This window comes from Mchenga conophoros, linkage group LG14, assembly GCF_057382185.1.
Source record: "Mchenga conophoros isolate Kocher_MC1m ecotype Shallow Benthic linkage group LG14, M_conophoros_male_GT1.1, whole genome shotgun sequence".
Lineage (NCBI taxonomy): Eukaryota > Metazoa > Chordata > Actinopteri > Cichliformes > Cichlidae > Mchenga > Mchenga conophoros.
The window spans coordinates 13948234-13965805 of NC_140539.1; the positions used below are offsets into that span (position 1 = coordinate 13948234).

At 41.9% G+C, this 17572-nt stretch overlaps 1 protein-coding gene across 12 annotated transcripts in view; it reads right to left on the reverse strand.

The window, feature by feature from the left end:
* Positions 1-14950, reverse strand: part of mecom (MDS1 and EVI1 complex locus) — a 125872-nt gene extending 110922 nt beyond the window's left edge. For all 12 annotated transcript variants that reach the window (XM_085245433.1, XM_085245428.1, XM_085245426.1 and 9 more), the window contains exon 1: positions 14354-14950. In XM_085245433.1, coding sequence (XP_085101559.1) covers positions 14354-14390 — 37 coding nt within the window. In that variant the 5' untranslated portion in view covers positions 14391-14950. The remainder of the gene's footprint in view (positions 1-14353) is intronic.
* Between the last annotated feature and the right edge of the window lie 2622 nt (positions 14951-17572).

The following is a 17572-nucleotide window of genomic DNA, read 5'->3' on the forward strand; positions in this document are numbered from 1 at the left end:
CCAGACGTGTCTAAGTTTAGTGTACCATGGGACCTCTCATCCTCAAAGCTCGATTCAACCATCCAAACTCGTTGCCTTTCCTTCTTTTTTTTCTTTTTTTTAGTTTATAGGTATGAAGTGGCGATCATTGATACAAAACTCTAAAGGAGAGCTTTGTCATGTTCCACTACCCCCTAACCCTCTGTTACTTGTGTTTCATTTCCTCCTAAAATCGCATTAGTCTTCTTCATTATCTTGCTTTTCTATACCCATTGTCCCCCCCTGTTTTCCTGCCCTCATTTCCCTCCTCCTGCATTCTGATACCAGAGCATAAAACACACCAAAAGTTTTCACTGGAGCTGGGTAATGAGGCAGACCTTTGACCTTGCCTTGATGACTTCCATACCTGTGCATGTGCAGCAATACGTGCAGGTATGTGTGTGTGTGTGCGTTTGTGTGTACGTGTGTCTGCAGCTGGCGGCTGACAGCGACATGACTAATGAGGGCTTGGGACAGAAATAATAGGTGGGAATTATAACACAAAAAGGGTACAAGTGAAAAGGAAAAGGAAGAACAAATGACAGAGCAGTGCACAGGACAAGGGGAAGGTAAAGAGAAGAAAACAGAGGAGGAAAGAAAGTTTAAGATTTCAAGAAGAGTTGAAATAATTAGAAAAGTACGGTCTGTGGGCAATAAAGGGGCCACGGAGAAAGAGGTTAGCGGTGTTTTACACAGAATCAACACTGCTGACACTGCTTAGTCAGGGCTCTGTGAATTATATGTGGATTTAGTGAGAGGCTGTTCAAGTTATTGTATTGTAAATTACTGCAGTGGTACCTTAAGAAATATTGTTGAAGACGTACAGACCCTTAAGCAGTTGAACACCGAAACCATAGCTTTAAGACACAGAATTATAGCTAGCTAGATAAGTTTAACAATGTTTTAACAATGATGTGCAAAACTGTAGTAAAAGTGGCTCAACATTACTTGAACTTTTACTATCATGTGTAACACATGGGCTTTCTCAAAGAATCATGGTCTTTCTATAATTGTGTCAAATAAATCAAAGTACCCAAATGGTCCCTACACATCTTAATAAAAAGCACCTTTTAAAATCCTCCATCATTTAAAATGGAGGTCCAAATAATAAGTCTTCTGTTAAAAAGGAGGGATTTTTCAAATCAATGGGCTCAGATAGACAGATAGCCAAGGATATTTGATCCAGGAGAGGAAATCGGGATTTGTGAAGCAGTATAACCTGGACAGCGCATTTAGGTGTCTGGCAACCAGCTTGCAATTGTCGCACTCAAGGTCAAGGGTCACTGTGTGTAGACAGAGCAGAACTTCATAATTATACATGATAAATGTAATCACGCACAGGAAGCATTTCGCTCAACTATTTACTGGCTTAACCTTGTCAGATGTTCCAAGCTGCAGCCAAAAACGCACCGAAGCATCACATTAGTGGAGTATTAGCGCATTCGCTGCGTTCACAGCATTTACATGTAAAGTGAGCCACAGGTAATAGTACATAACAATTCTAGACTAACACGAATCAATTGTCTAGTTGTATGTTTGAAGGAATCGTTTTGCATAGGAACATAAATGCAGATTTTAAGGGCCAGAGCTTGTTGTGATAATGATGCTATCTGGTCCAAAGATATCTCCTTAGTGAACCCTATGCTCCTGCTGTATCAGATCATTGCCCATAATGGCTGACTGCAGTCAGGGGGTCTTGACCCGCAGACACAAAACATGGCGCCAAGACAGGAGTGAGACATATGGACAAACAGACAGATAGACATTCAGACAGACATCCTGTCTCAAACCACAAATAGATACAACAATTAAATACAGTCTGGTCATTTTCATTTCACTGACCTCTGACCCTCACCTCCCACACATAAGGAGACAAATTACTTCTGCTGTTGGATTTGGCCAACATTTCCAGTGCAAGCGAACATGCAGTGTGAAGTCTGAGACAGCGGACATAAATCATACCTGTATTTGATCTGTGGGGGCCCTGGGCTAGCTGGCTGCGTGACAGCTAGCATACACCCTATGTCTCTGAATCCCCCAGGGGGTGGAATGGGTCACTTGTTTTGCAGGGCAATTGAATTTTCAGTGGTGTATAAATCTGGGGACAACTGTAGTGAGCAATTAGCTAATGAATGCTGAAAGTAGGGGAGGTGATTCGAACAAAGAGACGGTGGCTACAGTACTACTGTTTGAACACAGTGAAGCTAATACTAATAAGCAAGACATGCACACACACACACATCGTGTAAAATGTAACTACATGATGTATTGAGTGAAAGTGACTGATTGGTGAAGGCGGCTGTACACGGAAGCTATCATTCACATTTTTAAATTTATAGAAGTTATTAGTGAAAGTAGCAACTCTCCTGCAGGCTGTGAGATGAAAAGTTTGTCAGTGGTGAGTTTTGGCATTAGCTAGACTGGGTACAGGTACATGTTAAATGACATTCAATCTTCTTGCAAAGCGACACAAATTACTCTTACCAGAAAGACGGACCTAAATCAAAAACATCGTGCTTATGCCTGCTTCACTGGCTTTGTTCACCACTGCTTGCTGCATCACTGTGTAAACATACAGCAATGCTTATTCCACAAAAACATTACCAAAATTATATAGTATCATTCTCTGGTGACCCGAGAGAGATTACTATGTTTCATCGGGAAGTGTCCTTCAAAGTTTCCACCATTGTAATTGTATGCTCTAGAGCTTAAACTTTGTTTTTTGCTTTTCAGAGCCAGTTTTAAAACCCCCGAGGTGGCTAGTCTCCAGGCTAGGCGAAATCAGAATTGCATTAACACCCAAAGAGCATTTCATCAGAGCTAGCAGGGCTCTGTGGTCCAGAACACCTGTAATAGAGTTTCCCCTCTCGCAGGCGCAAAAACATTTTAACTCCTTTTGTATGGGAGGTTTACATGCTCCCGCCTGTGAGGAAATATGCTACAACTGATCAAATCAGGCCAAACAAATTGCATTTGTCAAGAGAAGGATCAAATCCGAGCACCCACAACAAACATTAGCGGCCCGATCTACACAGAATACCCTTGGCAGAGCGATAGTATTGGATTAACAAAGTAACATCGAATAAGAGAACAAAAAATATGTGTATAAATCCAAACTGACTTCTTTCCTTTGCTTTTCTTTGCTGAATTGCTCTTCTGCGCGGTTAGGAATTACCACAGTCGCATGCAAAGAGATGTATTGGATTAGTGTGAATTCATCTAAAGAGATGCTGCAAGCCAATTTCAACATAATATGCTAGGAGAAATAGATATAACTAATGTTTCAAACTACCACACCCTTGGATAACAGACAAGTTTTCCAAGTTTCCTAAAGGTTGGTCTAAAAGTGATCTTAGAATAACTCCACACTTCAGTGTCTGTCCATTATTTGCACTATAAAATGCATGAAAATGATCAGATTCAAACATTTGGTAATGGGAAAAAGATATATTTTTACTTGCTTGTTATTTAAATAAACAGAGACAGGGATGTCTGGGATGTATTGGTGTGTGAAACACAGAGAAGAGAGAGCGAAAAAGACAGACTAAGGGGCCTGAATGTCTGACAGACAAGCAGACAGATGGACAGGAACTTGGCATTAGGGAATATGATTCTGCCAGAGAGTGATCCATAAAGACTCGAGGAGGTCGAAGGGCACCATCTCTATAATGACTCATCATCACTCAGTGGTGTCCATGCTGGGATGGCCAGTGTGCGTAAGTGTGTGTGTGTGTGTGTGTGTGTGTGTGTGTTTGGATCACTGAGAAAGCCAGCGATCTGCTGAGAGATAGTGCAGTATAAACAGCCAGTTCTGCTATTCTAGGTCTCTGGGGAGAAAAAGAGAGATCTCCCTGTTGTTTTATCAGAGCGCTAGCCAAATACTGTCACCCATAATGTCAATTAATTCCTTCTTTAACTTTTTTTCCTTTTTTTTTTGGAAGGAAAACATGGGTGAGAATGTGAACATGACATTAACTGAGTTATGGAGTATGATAAATGTCATAAAGCGTATAGCATTCTTTCTGTAGTGGGATGGGGTGGGGGGTGGAGGTGGGCTGCAGACTGTGTTTGACATCTTGGGGTTGAGTAAACGCCACTGGACGGACCGTGCCATGGCAGCTGTTCTCATGGTAACGTGGCTGGTAGTGGAGCAGGGCCGAAGGAGTTGTGGTGATTTCATTAACAGATTTTTTTTTACTCGCAGCCAGCCATTACTTTTACTACAGCGCACCCCGGACTGACCACTAAAAGGGTGGCGCCGACTGCCAACACCTTGTATATGGAATTCATAAAACAATGGCTCTCACTAAATTCCCTTGCTGCATTCTCAATCAAATTGCATGGCAGTGACTGTGTCTGTGCACATTTATGTGCATGCACGTGCAAGAAGCTTTTTTTGTGCGTGTTTGTGTGCAGCACTGGATGAATATATCCATTTCTTGGCACTTGACAGCCTGTTTGTCATCCACTCCACAACCAAGAACTGACCTTCAGAAGCATAACTACTACTATCCCGCAATATCTCTCCTCTCCCCTCCCTTCATCCTTACATTTCCATTGCCTCTCTCACCCGATATCTTCCTCACCCCTACCTCGCTCTGCTTCTCCTTCACTTTTTTGCTCTGGCCCCTACTACAGCCTTTGTCATTGATCGCTGATGCGATTCGCTGCCTCCGTGCTCAGTAATGACCTGCACTGGTAACCAGCCGGCTGCTCCTTTCGGCCTCTCGTAGATTGAACTGTCAGATGGCAGCGATTAATGGCCGGGCAGAGAGACACAGACTCACACCTGCATTGCCCCAAACTGTGCTGTCCTGCCAATCCTCTGTCCCACATCAGGTACGTGTCCACAGGTACATGTCTGCATTTGTAAATATGCCGTGTCCAGATTTCTGGTAGGGTTTGTCAAATTTTCAAACACAGTACTGCATGTGCTTATGAATACATATAAAACATGTCTTTCATACATGTACGAGCCCAAAGGCACGCATTAATCCTGCCCCACTGCAGTGGGTGTTGGGAAACATAAAGTGAAAGATTACGCAAGAGAAGCTAAAGAAACAAGAACCTAAGTACATAACTCTAAATGCTTTGAGAACCTTGAAAGGTAAAACAATTTGTCCATTTTTAAAATAACTCAACCTAACCACATCCCTCTTTCTTCTCCATGTAAACGTAATCATTATTTATCTGCTGCGCTATACTTGCCCTGCGTTCTTCTATATTACTAAATTAGTTATGATTGCACCCGTAATCATTCACTTACTCTACTGTTCACACTTGAGTAACTCCGAGCAAGAGAATCAGAATAAACGCCCGAAATGTTAACATATGTTATTTCCCTGAACAGAGATGAGTAGGGTGTTTGGTCTGGTCTCTCTCACTTTGTCTGTTAAGCTGAACACTGCAGGCCCACGCGGCTGTCCCGTGTTGTACTTGGCTGGCCGTCTGCTAACTGTCAGCGCAGTATCTCCTTACACTGATGAATGGGAAGTTTCCAGACCATTCCCAAAGCTTTCATTCCCTTGTTCCAACTCTTATCCAGAGGAATGACCAAGGAAACAGGGGCTCCTCCTCCTGGCTACCAGCCTCCCTCAAGGGAAGTGCCAACATGGAGAGGGGCATGGAAAGAAAAATCTGCAGTAAATTCAGGAAGTTTTCAGACCCACTTCTTGCACACTTTTTGTATTGAAGATTACATTTTAAACATGCAAAACTAGATTTTTCCTCACCAATCACAAACCTAATGACACAGTGAAAACATCTTTCTTCCTTTTTATCAATCTATTATTGCATCGTGCACTGAAAAGTGGACCATTTTCCCAGCCTGAGGTCACTCTGAGGCCAGTTTTGTTTTTTTATTTATCATACAACCTAAACTTAATTCTGACCAGTCTACCCATATCTGCTGCTAGGGAATGTTGGGGTGGCTGTAGCTCAGGAAGTAGCGTGGGTCATCTACTGATCAGAAGGTTGGCGGTTCAGTTACTGGCTGCTTCCAGTTTGTATGCCAAATATCCTTGGACAAGATACTAACCCCATGTTGGTCTCTGATACATCCTTTGGAAAATTAATGTTTGTGAATATTAGATAAAGGAAAGTGCTTGTATGAATGGGTGAATACCATTCTTTACTACAGTGACTGCAGTAGCAAGGTGATGCACAGACATTGTTTTAACTTCTACTGAGAGGATTTAACTTTATGTATATCACACCAGAGACTCATCTTCCCTATACTCTCTGTCATTTCAGAGTTACGTGGCAAATACATACGTTTTACTCCAGAGTGGATCCTGCTACTCAGGTCATTTCACCATGTAGGCCTCACAAAATGAGTGATGGTGAGAAAGATAACTAGTGAGTTACTGTTGAGTTCTCTTATGCTTCTCTGACCAAGTGCCCTCTTTCTTAGTTTCTTCATGTTTTACCATGAAATCCAACTCTAGACGAAGGTATAGTGATTTCACACTTGTTCGATTTCACAACTGCTTAGGTCGCTGTTTTTCAAGGTGCACTCAGAGCCCTTTAAAGTATTTCACAAACAATTTGATATCTCACAGTATTTTAATCAACAGGTCAAGAAAGAGTTTCTTGGATTTCATGAGTGACATGCACTAGAAATAAAACCTGAAAATATATGTGTGCCATACTACACTGTATTTATTTTTGGTGTAGGTTAATGGGCTTGATTAAAACGGAATCCTTGGCACATCAAAAATGTTCAAGAAAATGGAGGATACACAATTTGCAAGTCCTCTGTAAAATGCTCTCTACTTAGAGAACTAAGCTGGAACAAGGGGGAGGGAAATAGAGATGATGGTAGACAGTAGACAAAACATAGTAGAAGAAAGACAAATGGGAAACATAAGAAACACCAAAGAACGGGAAAAAAAAGAGAAAGTGAAAGAGGAAAAAAAGATAGACGGGAGATGGAAGGCCCATAATCCTCTGAACAGTGAACATGTGAATATCAGGCCAGTAGGGGTTTGGCGTGGTGTGTGAAACGGAGATAAAATCGATTAGCTTGCCCACTGACCCAGCGAGCAGAGGGGCCCCCCATCGCCCCAGTCTTGCCACAGCCCTGACAGAGACGTCCATGCCTCGAGGTCCCGAGGGGTTGCCTGTGGACACTGAGGTGAACAAAGTGGTGCCCTCCTGTCAAACTAAAGCCCTCAAGCACCAGCAAAACAACAGACCATGCTGTAATGCTTCACTGCTCTCTGATTCCACAAGAGACAAAAAAGATGTAGTACAGGCTGCTGAAAGAGCACGTTGTGCATAAGAGAATACAGCTTAGAATACAGTACTGCAGAACTTGCTTAAAGAAAAGTACTGCAAGTTAATTAGGAATTTCAGTAATGTGAAAACACCACACATTTTGATTTAGGTATTAAATTTTTTATGACTTTAGTATCATACAACTGTGTTTCTTAAAAGTATTACGAGTAAATAATATATTAAGTTAACAGTTTATAAAATGCCGTAGCAGTTATAAATGGATTAGAGAGGCAGTGAATTGTGACTTTAATCACACTTAGACATTTATTTATTTTCAACTTGAAACACAACTTTTATTGACTTAGTAATTCCAGACATTATAAGCTATTGCTTGGAAAACTGTAAAAGCCATGGCCTAACAAACTCTTGACACCTGTTGACGCACCGTGAAAGCTCTCCCCATCACTTTATCGCCTTGTTTTCCGCACATGATTTCCCAGTCACATCACCATGTGAGGAACACCTCTTTGATTTCTGGCTCATTGTAGTGTATGTGACCTCGGAGGTCACAGCGTGGAAAGAAGTGGATGTGTCACCACTAAGCTCTTCTCCGTGTTAGAAAAATATTTCTATGGTGCTTTTAGGATGCTAACGCTAATCAAAACAGGACATCCTGAGGAGGGCCGTGTTCTCTCTTCCCTGGCCCCACTCACCGGCCACTTTATGTTTTTGTGTTTGTGGAGGAGCGACAATCCCAGGAAGCTGCAAGGAGGGTTCATCAAAGCTCCAAGCGGGGGTCCCGGGTTGCTGGATCGCTGGAATGTGGCGTGGAAAGGAATCTCTACTGTCCTATTGTTCCCTTGTTTCCTCAGTCTCATCACATGCCGGCACGTCCAGTTCACTTACAGGTAAGCAGCGCTAATCAGCACAGCATTCTTTTCCACAGTCACATTCTTTTCTCTGCTGTGACCCTGGCTGACCAGCAGCAGCGGTACACACACGTGAAGTGCACAATTTATACAGACGCACACATGCACACTGGAGAAATCATCAAGACGGACCTCTGAGGACAGGGACATGGACTTCCCTTTTCAGAGATAAGGCACTAGATGAGATGAACACGGATGGAGCATAGATCAGTAACGACAGAACCTGAGAAGTGTTTAATGTTTAAGAAAACAAGCATCTGTGAGAGACTTGGCCAAAAAATCTAGTTCACCTGAACACACAAGCAAACAAAAAAATAAATAAGTAAACAATACCTACAGTTTGAATTTATTTCTGGTGTATAAAATTAAGGTGCTGTGTACCCCAAAAAATAAAAATAAATGTGTTGCATATTTAAATGTATGTCGCTACAAGTTAATAGCGAATTCAGAACTTTTCGTGACTTTTCGTCTTCGTGTCTTCCACTCTAACATCACTATTTCAACACTTAACACAGCCAAGGCAGCCGCTATCAGATCCAATGAGGTGGCTGCGTTGCAGTCCAAACTTCATCAGGAAGGGCCCGGCTTTGATCACATCTCCTCCCCTCATCTCTCCCGTCCTGAAAAGGTGAGAGGTCACTCCTTAATGAGCCTCAGGGTCCAGAGTGGGAAGGGGGTGGGGGGCTTATTGTAGCACAGATAAAAGGTGTACAGGAATCACATACACATAGCACACAAACACATGCATGCGCACATCTGACTACATCGGGTCCGTCCTGTCCTGTCCTGTCTCTGCACAAGACCCGATGCCCTGTTTTGTCCCCTGGTAATCAGAAACAACTCTTGAGCTCGTTCCTTCCATTGGGCCAGCCTGCTCCACCCAGGGAGATCCCCGAGCAGTGCTGGAACACACTGTTATCAACACATTCACAAAACGATTGTTGGGTAATTCCTGTTTATAGCTATGTGCTCCCTCCAGTGTGTAAGCACTATTCTCTCTATCACCCTTGCAGCACAGCCATTAAAATACAATGTCCATAAGCAATTCCACGAACACCTGTCAGTACAAAGTAGTGTATCACTGTCTCAAGACAAAGTTTGGAGATGTACGAAATGAGCATACGGGTCATTAAAATATGGGCTACTGGAATAAAATTGATAATTCTGTGTTCTATACTCGCAACATCCTGTTTGGGTTAAAGATGAAAAGTGAATAAAGTCAAACATGATTAATCAGACATCTTCAAAAAAGGTACATATGTAACATGATTGGGCAGCTGCCTTTAAACTAATAACAGTCCAGCGAAGTGCTACACATGTATACTGGCAGGTACCAAGGAGTCATATCAAATGTTTAGCCTTCCTGGCCATAAAAGCACTCAACAATGTAGTAAAGTGAGTTAGGGTAGTTAGCTGATGTGAGACATAAGGACATAGTGTCGGGTTCTGTTTCTACCACCTGCTCCAGGTAATTGATTGGCGCATATAAAATGATTGAGTTTCTTTAATTAGCTAACAAACATCTCTCCTCCAAGCATGCCGAGGCGTGCTAATTTCACACCGCCTCATTAATAGCCTGGGTGAAGTGCACCATCAGCAGTCTGTTGACGTTATATCTCTTCGGACATCATAACGACACACAAATCAGTTTGATGTCTGGGTAAACTTTTCAGCGCAGCAAAATGCCATTTATCTCAGACTAATTTGCGATGAGAGAAACTGCAGCACGTCTCACATTTGACAACTGCGCTCTGTGCACTCTGCGCGCTGCCTCTTGTTTTGCGCATACACGCACGCCAAAGAATCGCTCGTGCACGCAGCCCTGACCAAATAAGCGCATGCACATGTTCACCTCGCTCCCAAGCAAACACATACACACACAATCTATAAAAATATGCTTAGCTCGGGACTGCTCTGTTGATAATGACCTCAGTCTTGGCACCGTACGGGGCCAGACCAGACTGACGACAGACTGGAGGCTTTTGTGTGGACTCCCTATCTCTAACTCCATGACCTTTAGGGGGAAGAAGAAAGCAGAAATGCGTTTTTTTATTTAGAAGGGGTAAGGCTCACTCATTGTTCTGCACTGGTACAGTTTCCCTGTGGTAAACACACAGTGGTTCCCAGGCTTGACATGGTGCTGCACACCCCCTCCCTCCATCCATCCCTTGGTGTTCCCACACTGCCCTGTCTGGGTCGCTGCATCAGCACCCACACACACACACACACATGCACACACACACCACCATCAGCGTACAAACACGGCTTTATGAAATTCCTTTTATTCACGATGGTCTGAGATGTAAGAAAGCAGGGACTACAGTTGGAGAAGTGGGAGTGAAACCCCCTGGGGCAGGGCCACTGTGTCAGGGCCTGAGAGGGGACTCATGATGAGGCCTGGAAGCTCCCTACTTGCTTGGGACAGAGGCCATCCTTCAAGTGGGTGACAACAGTGTATAAACAAACCACTAACCTCGTCAGCTCTCTGTTTACAGCTGCGAGACTAAGTCCTGGACGACTCATTAACATCAGAGACCTTCCAAAGAAGCCATTTTCTGAAGAGGGGTGAGGGTGGGCGGGTGAGGGCTTTGCCCGTCGTAAGGGTAGGGGGGGGAGACATGTAAGACAGATGGGGACGTTGATAGATGAGAAGGTCCTGGTCAGAGTCAAACTGCCTCCCACAGCCCATATTCTACCAACAAATACACAGACAGACATGCAAATACCGCAAAACTCCACCAATACACCCCAAACAAGCTGCTTGTGTACATACGAGTGTGTGTTTCGACTTATGGGACTGGGATACATTTCACACTTGGTTTGACAGCAGTTTTCTGACGATATTGTAGTTGTTCAAGGATTTTTTCTTTCTTTTTTGTAAGGGTTGCACATAAATTAGAATGTAGCCTTAAATGTATTAACAGAAACATTTTAGACTCATTCAAACAAGCATTTCTCATATGTGCCACACAAACATTCATCTAAAGCCATTACATAAACTCAGAAACACCAGCAGTGTGTCAGACATTTCTGAATCATACATGCAGGCCTTCAGATACATCCTGCAACAAAAGTGTTTTAAAAGATGCTACATTGCCAACAATGTGAGCCAATCCTTGTTTTCCCTTGTTACAGACGCAATGAGTTATCTTTCCAGTGCTCATTTAAAATCTGCTTTTATATATATATATATATATATATATATATATATATATATATATATATATATATATATATATATATATATATATATATATATATATATATTTGTCTTTGTTTGAAGTGATAGTAGGCCCTGATTTCCATATGAGGATTTGGCTCTACTGTTATTTATTACATCAGAAATAAAAGTTCAAAGCAACAGTTAACTAAGGAGGACAACAGAAGGGGGTAACTTCTGCCTAGGGCCCCAATGATTCTTGACCCAGGCCATTACTGAAGGCGATATGGGACATTTGTATACAGAGCTTTGGCACCAAGCGGAGCGCAGGCAAAGAGCGCCGCTCCGGGACAACAAGGGCCGTTTAATGGGGTCTCTATTTCACTTTCCTCGCGCCAGCCCGCTCCCTCTCACCTTTTAAATGGGCCAATCTATTAACCGTTTTAATGAGCTCCGCCAGACAAACGCGAGATGCATGGCCCACTGCACAATGTGGGGAGGACGACGCACTTCTCCCAAGACCGAGAAGAGAGGCGCTGACGGACAGCGAGGCCCAGCGAGACCCCTCCCTCCCACATTCACACACACACACACACACACACACACACACACACACACACACACACACACACAAAGGGCGATAACCCATCTAAAATGCGTTATGGCTCCACATTTCTGGAGACTGAGTGATGACTGACGGAATATTGTGGTAAAAGTGAAAATGATTAGGCATACCAAATAGTGCCTGCCTTGGGAGACACGTTGTATTTGATTGCTCTGCTGGCACTTGTTAAACTTCCAAATATTTTTATTCACTTAATTGTCTAGTTTGCTTGAATTCAGATGCGTGCTATGGTTACTCTAGGCTGGTCTTGGTAGATTAATCGCTACTGTAATGCACTCCGAACGCATTATAACGAAACGGTATTTATCGAGACTCAAAAATGCTAAGTGAACCTTTAATTAGGCCTACACCGAGCTAGTTTGGATCACCAAAGCCCCGTCCATCTTTCTGTGGCTAACATTTCACCGCGGGGTGCGGCCTGCACGCCTTGGCTTAGCGTGGTTGGGGAGTTTTTTTGTGGCGCACCGCATTACATCTGGACGTGCGGACTAATCAGTCAGCCTCCATCAATCACTCTCACGTTTACCACCTCTCCATCACCTCCTGTATTACAGGCACTTAAATAAAAAAAAAGAAATGCACGACTGTTTTGCAAGGAGGGAGGCACACACTGAACGCATTTACCAGCAGAGCCCTTATGAGGGGTCTGGGAATTTAAATATTCACTGTTGACACTGTGCAGACCTGGCTGTTGGCCAGAGCGGGCCCGCTGCTCCGGGGGCCAAAACATTTCCCCATTCTTACTTAACAGTTAGAAATTACCTCGAAAATAATAATCACACGAAGAATTTGACCTTCTAACTTCATTGTAGCTTTAATTGTGTGCAAAGAAAGTTGGTGCAGTTGTTCCGCGCAGCTGCTCGTTTTCTGCATTTCTAAACAAAATCATAAATAATAACAACAAAAAACTCACAGGTCTGTTTTTGTACTGTGCACGATGACGTTCTGTGTGTTTACATAACCTGTGCACCATCTTCACAGGAGTCACAGGATTTTCTGAAGCTCCAGAAGGTCAGTGAAGCAGTTTATATATTTAGAATACGTCAATTAAGCTTCATCAGACTGTCAGCATTATGCTGCATTTCTGTGCGGACAAATAATTACATTAGAACTCGGTTTCACCTGACCACGTGCAGTCTTAAAAAAAAAAAAAACTTCTGTGGAGCCTGCTCGTTAATGACCAGCTGCCCGGGGCGTTTCACAAATTACAATTACACCGTTTTATTCCGTGCAAGTAGCTGAACTCCAACGACATAGGCGCAGATCTTTAAACGCAGTAAACCTCCTCAATATGAACATTTCTGTAAACACCTGAAATCTTGCAGGCCTCGGTCATTGCACTGTAGCCTTCTTGGATGTGACTTGCCAGAGTTTGCATTACAATTCAAGGTGAAGGCACAAACGCATCTTACATTTAGACATAAAACAAAACAAAAAAACAGCGTCACAACTAAAAAGAGAGCGAACGCAGCACAGAACCGCATTTGATTTAAATAGATACATTTTGAAAATTATTGTAGCATGATCATCTCATTCCATGAAGTTAATTAGGTTCAAGCAAGCAAATAAACGAAGACGGTAGCATTTAATTTAATCAAACATCAGTGGATATTTCAAGTTATCATTTTATCCTGAATGGATTTTGCATTAGTAAGAAGCCTGCATCCTGTAGTGATGAATCTAAACTTTAAAGTCCGTAAAGTGTAACACTGTAGCGTTGAAAGTAATATAAAATATACACGTCTCAATGTCTTTTATTCACAGGTGGCACAGAATTTAGCAAATGCTACAAATTATATATTAATAAGACCTCCGGAATGAACTGCGAGACTCAAACACACTAACAAGACTTAAAAAAAAAGTAAGAAAGAAAGAAAGAAAGAAAGAAAGAAAGAAAGGAAACTCCCCGAATCATTTTAGCGTCTCTAAATCGCCGTTTTCTCCTCGTTTCGCTCCACTTTCGCTTTACTTGTTTTTCCAAGTTTCTCCCGGGAAAGTGAAGTGACCCGCAGCCCACAGCAGCAGCGTGCAGCGAGTGCAACACAACTGCCGATGCACTGGACATGGGATTTTTTAACTCGCAATACACCACGTTACACTACAGCGCCCACTACATGCAACGAGCAATTCCAATACTGGAGCGGACGCCTTGCACAAAGTTCCTCCATCGCACCCTCAACTGTAAAGTTTACGCTCTACTTCTGCTCGACTTTAATTATTTTCTTCGCGACAACATCACGGTTTGCTCTTTTTTCTTCTTTTTAAGCGGGTGAAAGTGAGGGTTTCCTCGTGGAAACGAAATCGTAACAGAAACTATTAATAGAAGCAGTGATAACAGCGACAGTCTATAGGTATATAAGATGGCATGTTTCAAGAGAAAAAAGAAAGGGATGTTGCACCTACTCGTGGCCAGTTTCCGTGCCCTGCCTTTGGACCTCATGGTGCCAGTCTCTCGGCGTGGGTTTGTTTGGATTTTTTCGTCAATCTTTTTTTCCTCCTTTTTGTTTTTTCTCTGTCCTTTTTCTCTGGGTTTCTCAATCCAAACGCGCTATCTCTCCAGCATTGTCAGTCTGGACACCTTCGCACATGCGCACAGCCAGAAATCTGCCGGCAGCAAGTGCCAGAAAAAGTTTGGGACGATTTATCACTTTGATATTAACCTGATCTGGTCAAGATGAGTGAATCGCGGACATCTCATTTCGTGTCAGTTTTTCAAACGACCACAGAGTGAGAAAGCGGGGCACACTGCAAAAAATGTCAAGAGTTGATGTTTCACATTTAGCCGTGTGTTATTTCTTTCTTCTTTTTTTAAAACCCCAAAACTTTACAAAACTTTTAAATTGAAGTCTATTCATTAGATGGAAGACTTACGCTCCTATGTATTTTGATTAAAAAAAACAACCCCAAAACAAAACAAAACCCCTCCTTACAAAGACCTAAATTGGTGGATTAAAAAATAAAGCGGCGATTCACTACAAAATTAGACTGAAAACTTTCCCAACAAGTTCACTTTAGTTACTCTGCCTCATGCAATAGATTTTATGTACTTTTTAAAGACATTAAAAAAAGGTTTTTCAGATTGAGCCCTGCACGCTTTTTTTTTCTTTAAAAAAAGATGGATAGCTATTTTTTGCAGTGCAGTCAGCACCCCGGATCTATGGAGTGCCGAGGGCATTAATTATAACGATCCTTACTCTCAATACTCTCAATCCTTACAGCGCACCTTTTCTCTTTAAATGACCTCACATTAATCAATGCTCACTTGAATTGCCGATGCTGAGTGTGGTCATTAAAGATTTTATATATTTTAATTGTGTTTTTGAACATTATCCCGAGCACTGGAAAATGAATTAAAAAGTTCCCCCTCCCTCACCCGCTTGGGCACCCGACTGACAGCTTTAATATGAGAGTGACCACGTTTTCTTTTCCTCCTTCTTCTTCCTCCTTTTTTATAATTCTTTGTGTCACTCCGCTGACAATTACTAATACGTTAAGAGCTTAGTATTAATGCTCTTTTGAGTAGTTTCTGTTGAATTTCATCTCGTGGTAATTGCTGAATGTTCCAAAAGGATGTTTTTACTTGATTTAACTGCGAAGGAGAGGGTTTCTGTCAAGAAAGAAAAGCCTTTTCTCCACACCCCCCACCTCTGCAGGTGGAACAGACGTCCCCTTTTTCTCCTGTGGATTTTAAGGGCCACATTTTTTTATGATTGCCGTCCAGGCAAAAAGCAACTTAATATACTCACTTCATCTCATATATTGCATTACAGAGTAACATTTTGAAACAGAGTCATCAGCAGAAACCAACCACACACAGGAAAGCAGATCCTCGGTATAATTCATTTTATTTGGTAACAACAAATAAAATGAGTAAAATCGGACCCACACATCAAGAGCTGATATCTTATCTTGTTTATCCCTGTGCAGTGGGAGCCTATTATAATTAAAGTCATTGGCAATTAATTAGACCCACAGGAGATATGGCTCCTCTTGCAGATGAGCACATTAATGGCTGTTTTAATTTGAGCTATCGATTCCAAAGTGCGCAGAAACTGGCTGAACTTGTGACATCATATCTTCTGGCGAAAAAGAAAAGAGTGAATGGATGAATGAATGAATGAAATAACAGACTGGTCAAATTTAGACAATGTAGTGTGTTCATACGTCCACGCCGATTATACTGCGGATGAAAACCTCTGTACACACTTTCAGCTTCTGCAGATCACATTTATCTTCTGAAGGATTTGATTTCGGACCCTTTTGATGGGGCAAAAAAAAAAAAAAAAACACACCGAATCTCACTGTAAAAATACACACAGGTTATACTCAACTGGCAACGCCAACAGACACACTGTGCACGCCTCTATTAACATATTCTATATTTTTATTTGATTTTATTTATGTAGCTCCGTGTTCACTTAAAGGGCAGAGTTGAGAGGTTAATGCTGATACTTTATTGTGGTTGTACCTCACCCTGCCTTTACTATATAATGACATAAATGGTGCTATTAAGTGGGTTGCGCCTATACACCGTGAAGGTGGCGCGTCGGGCGTGCACAAAACACACCGCACACCGACTGAGAGGGAGAGAGAGAGAGAGAGCTTCAGGCAGGGCGCTCAATTATCCTAAATGGAAACAGTTTTCATTCACCGCAATAACTCACTCTTCTCTTCTTCAGTCTTCTTCTCCCCTTTCGGAGCATTTTCCCCACTACATATTTTATCACGACACGCTGATCCCGATAGTAGTGCAAAGAGAGCCCCGTGGGCTGTAATTATTAGACATTAATTGGGCTCCAGACACCAATTCCAAGCACTAAGGCAGCCTCACATCTGCACTTAACGTTAAGTCCGCATGTAAAAAAGTTAAATTTCAAATTGTGTAAAACGAAGAAAACTTGCCTGAAACAGAAAGCGTTTGGGAGGTTTACTGTAATGCAACGGCGGGTTCAGCTGTGGAGGGGTTAAAAAATAACACGATCTGAACAAGGGGCTGTGGAGACTAAAAGCGAAAAGGGAGCCTCCGGCGCAAGGAAATTACCAGGGCCCGCATGACCTTTAAGCAACGTAGCCTAATCAATCAAGTGATCAACAGTGATATTTATCACCACGTTGTCCCACCAAACCAGTCTGCGCGATCAAAATAAAGGATGTAAAATGTGGATATTTACGTTATTTGATGATGTTAACTTCGACATTAAAATCAAGGCACACAGTATAAGTGTCATTTTATTTCACTTTTAATTTATTATTATTATTATTATTATTATTAATAATAATAATAATAATAATAATAATAACAATAATAATAATAATAATAACTACATTTCTCGTTTCATTGAATAATAATATAAATACAAAATATGTTTAGAATGATTAAAAACAGACAGATAATCGTTAATGGAAAACTTTTTTTTTTTCAACAATAGGCCACATTTTGGTAGATTTGGTGTCCTACTGTAGACCTGTATAACTGTACTGACTTTATTATTATTATTATTATTATTATTATTATTATTATTATTATTATTATTATTATTATACGTATATATATATATTTTTTTTTTCTTAAAGGCAATTACTATTTTGTCCGGTGCGTGCTGCCCCTGTGTGGCTGCACCT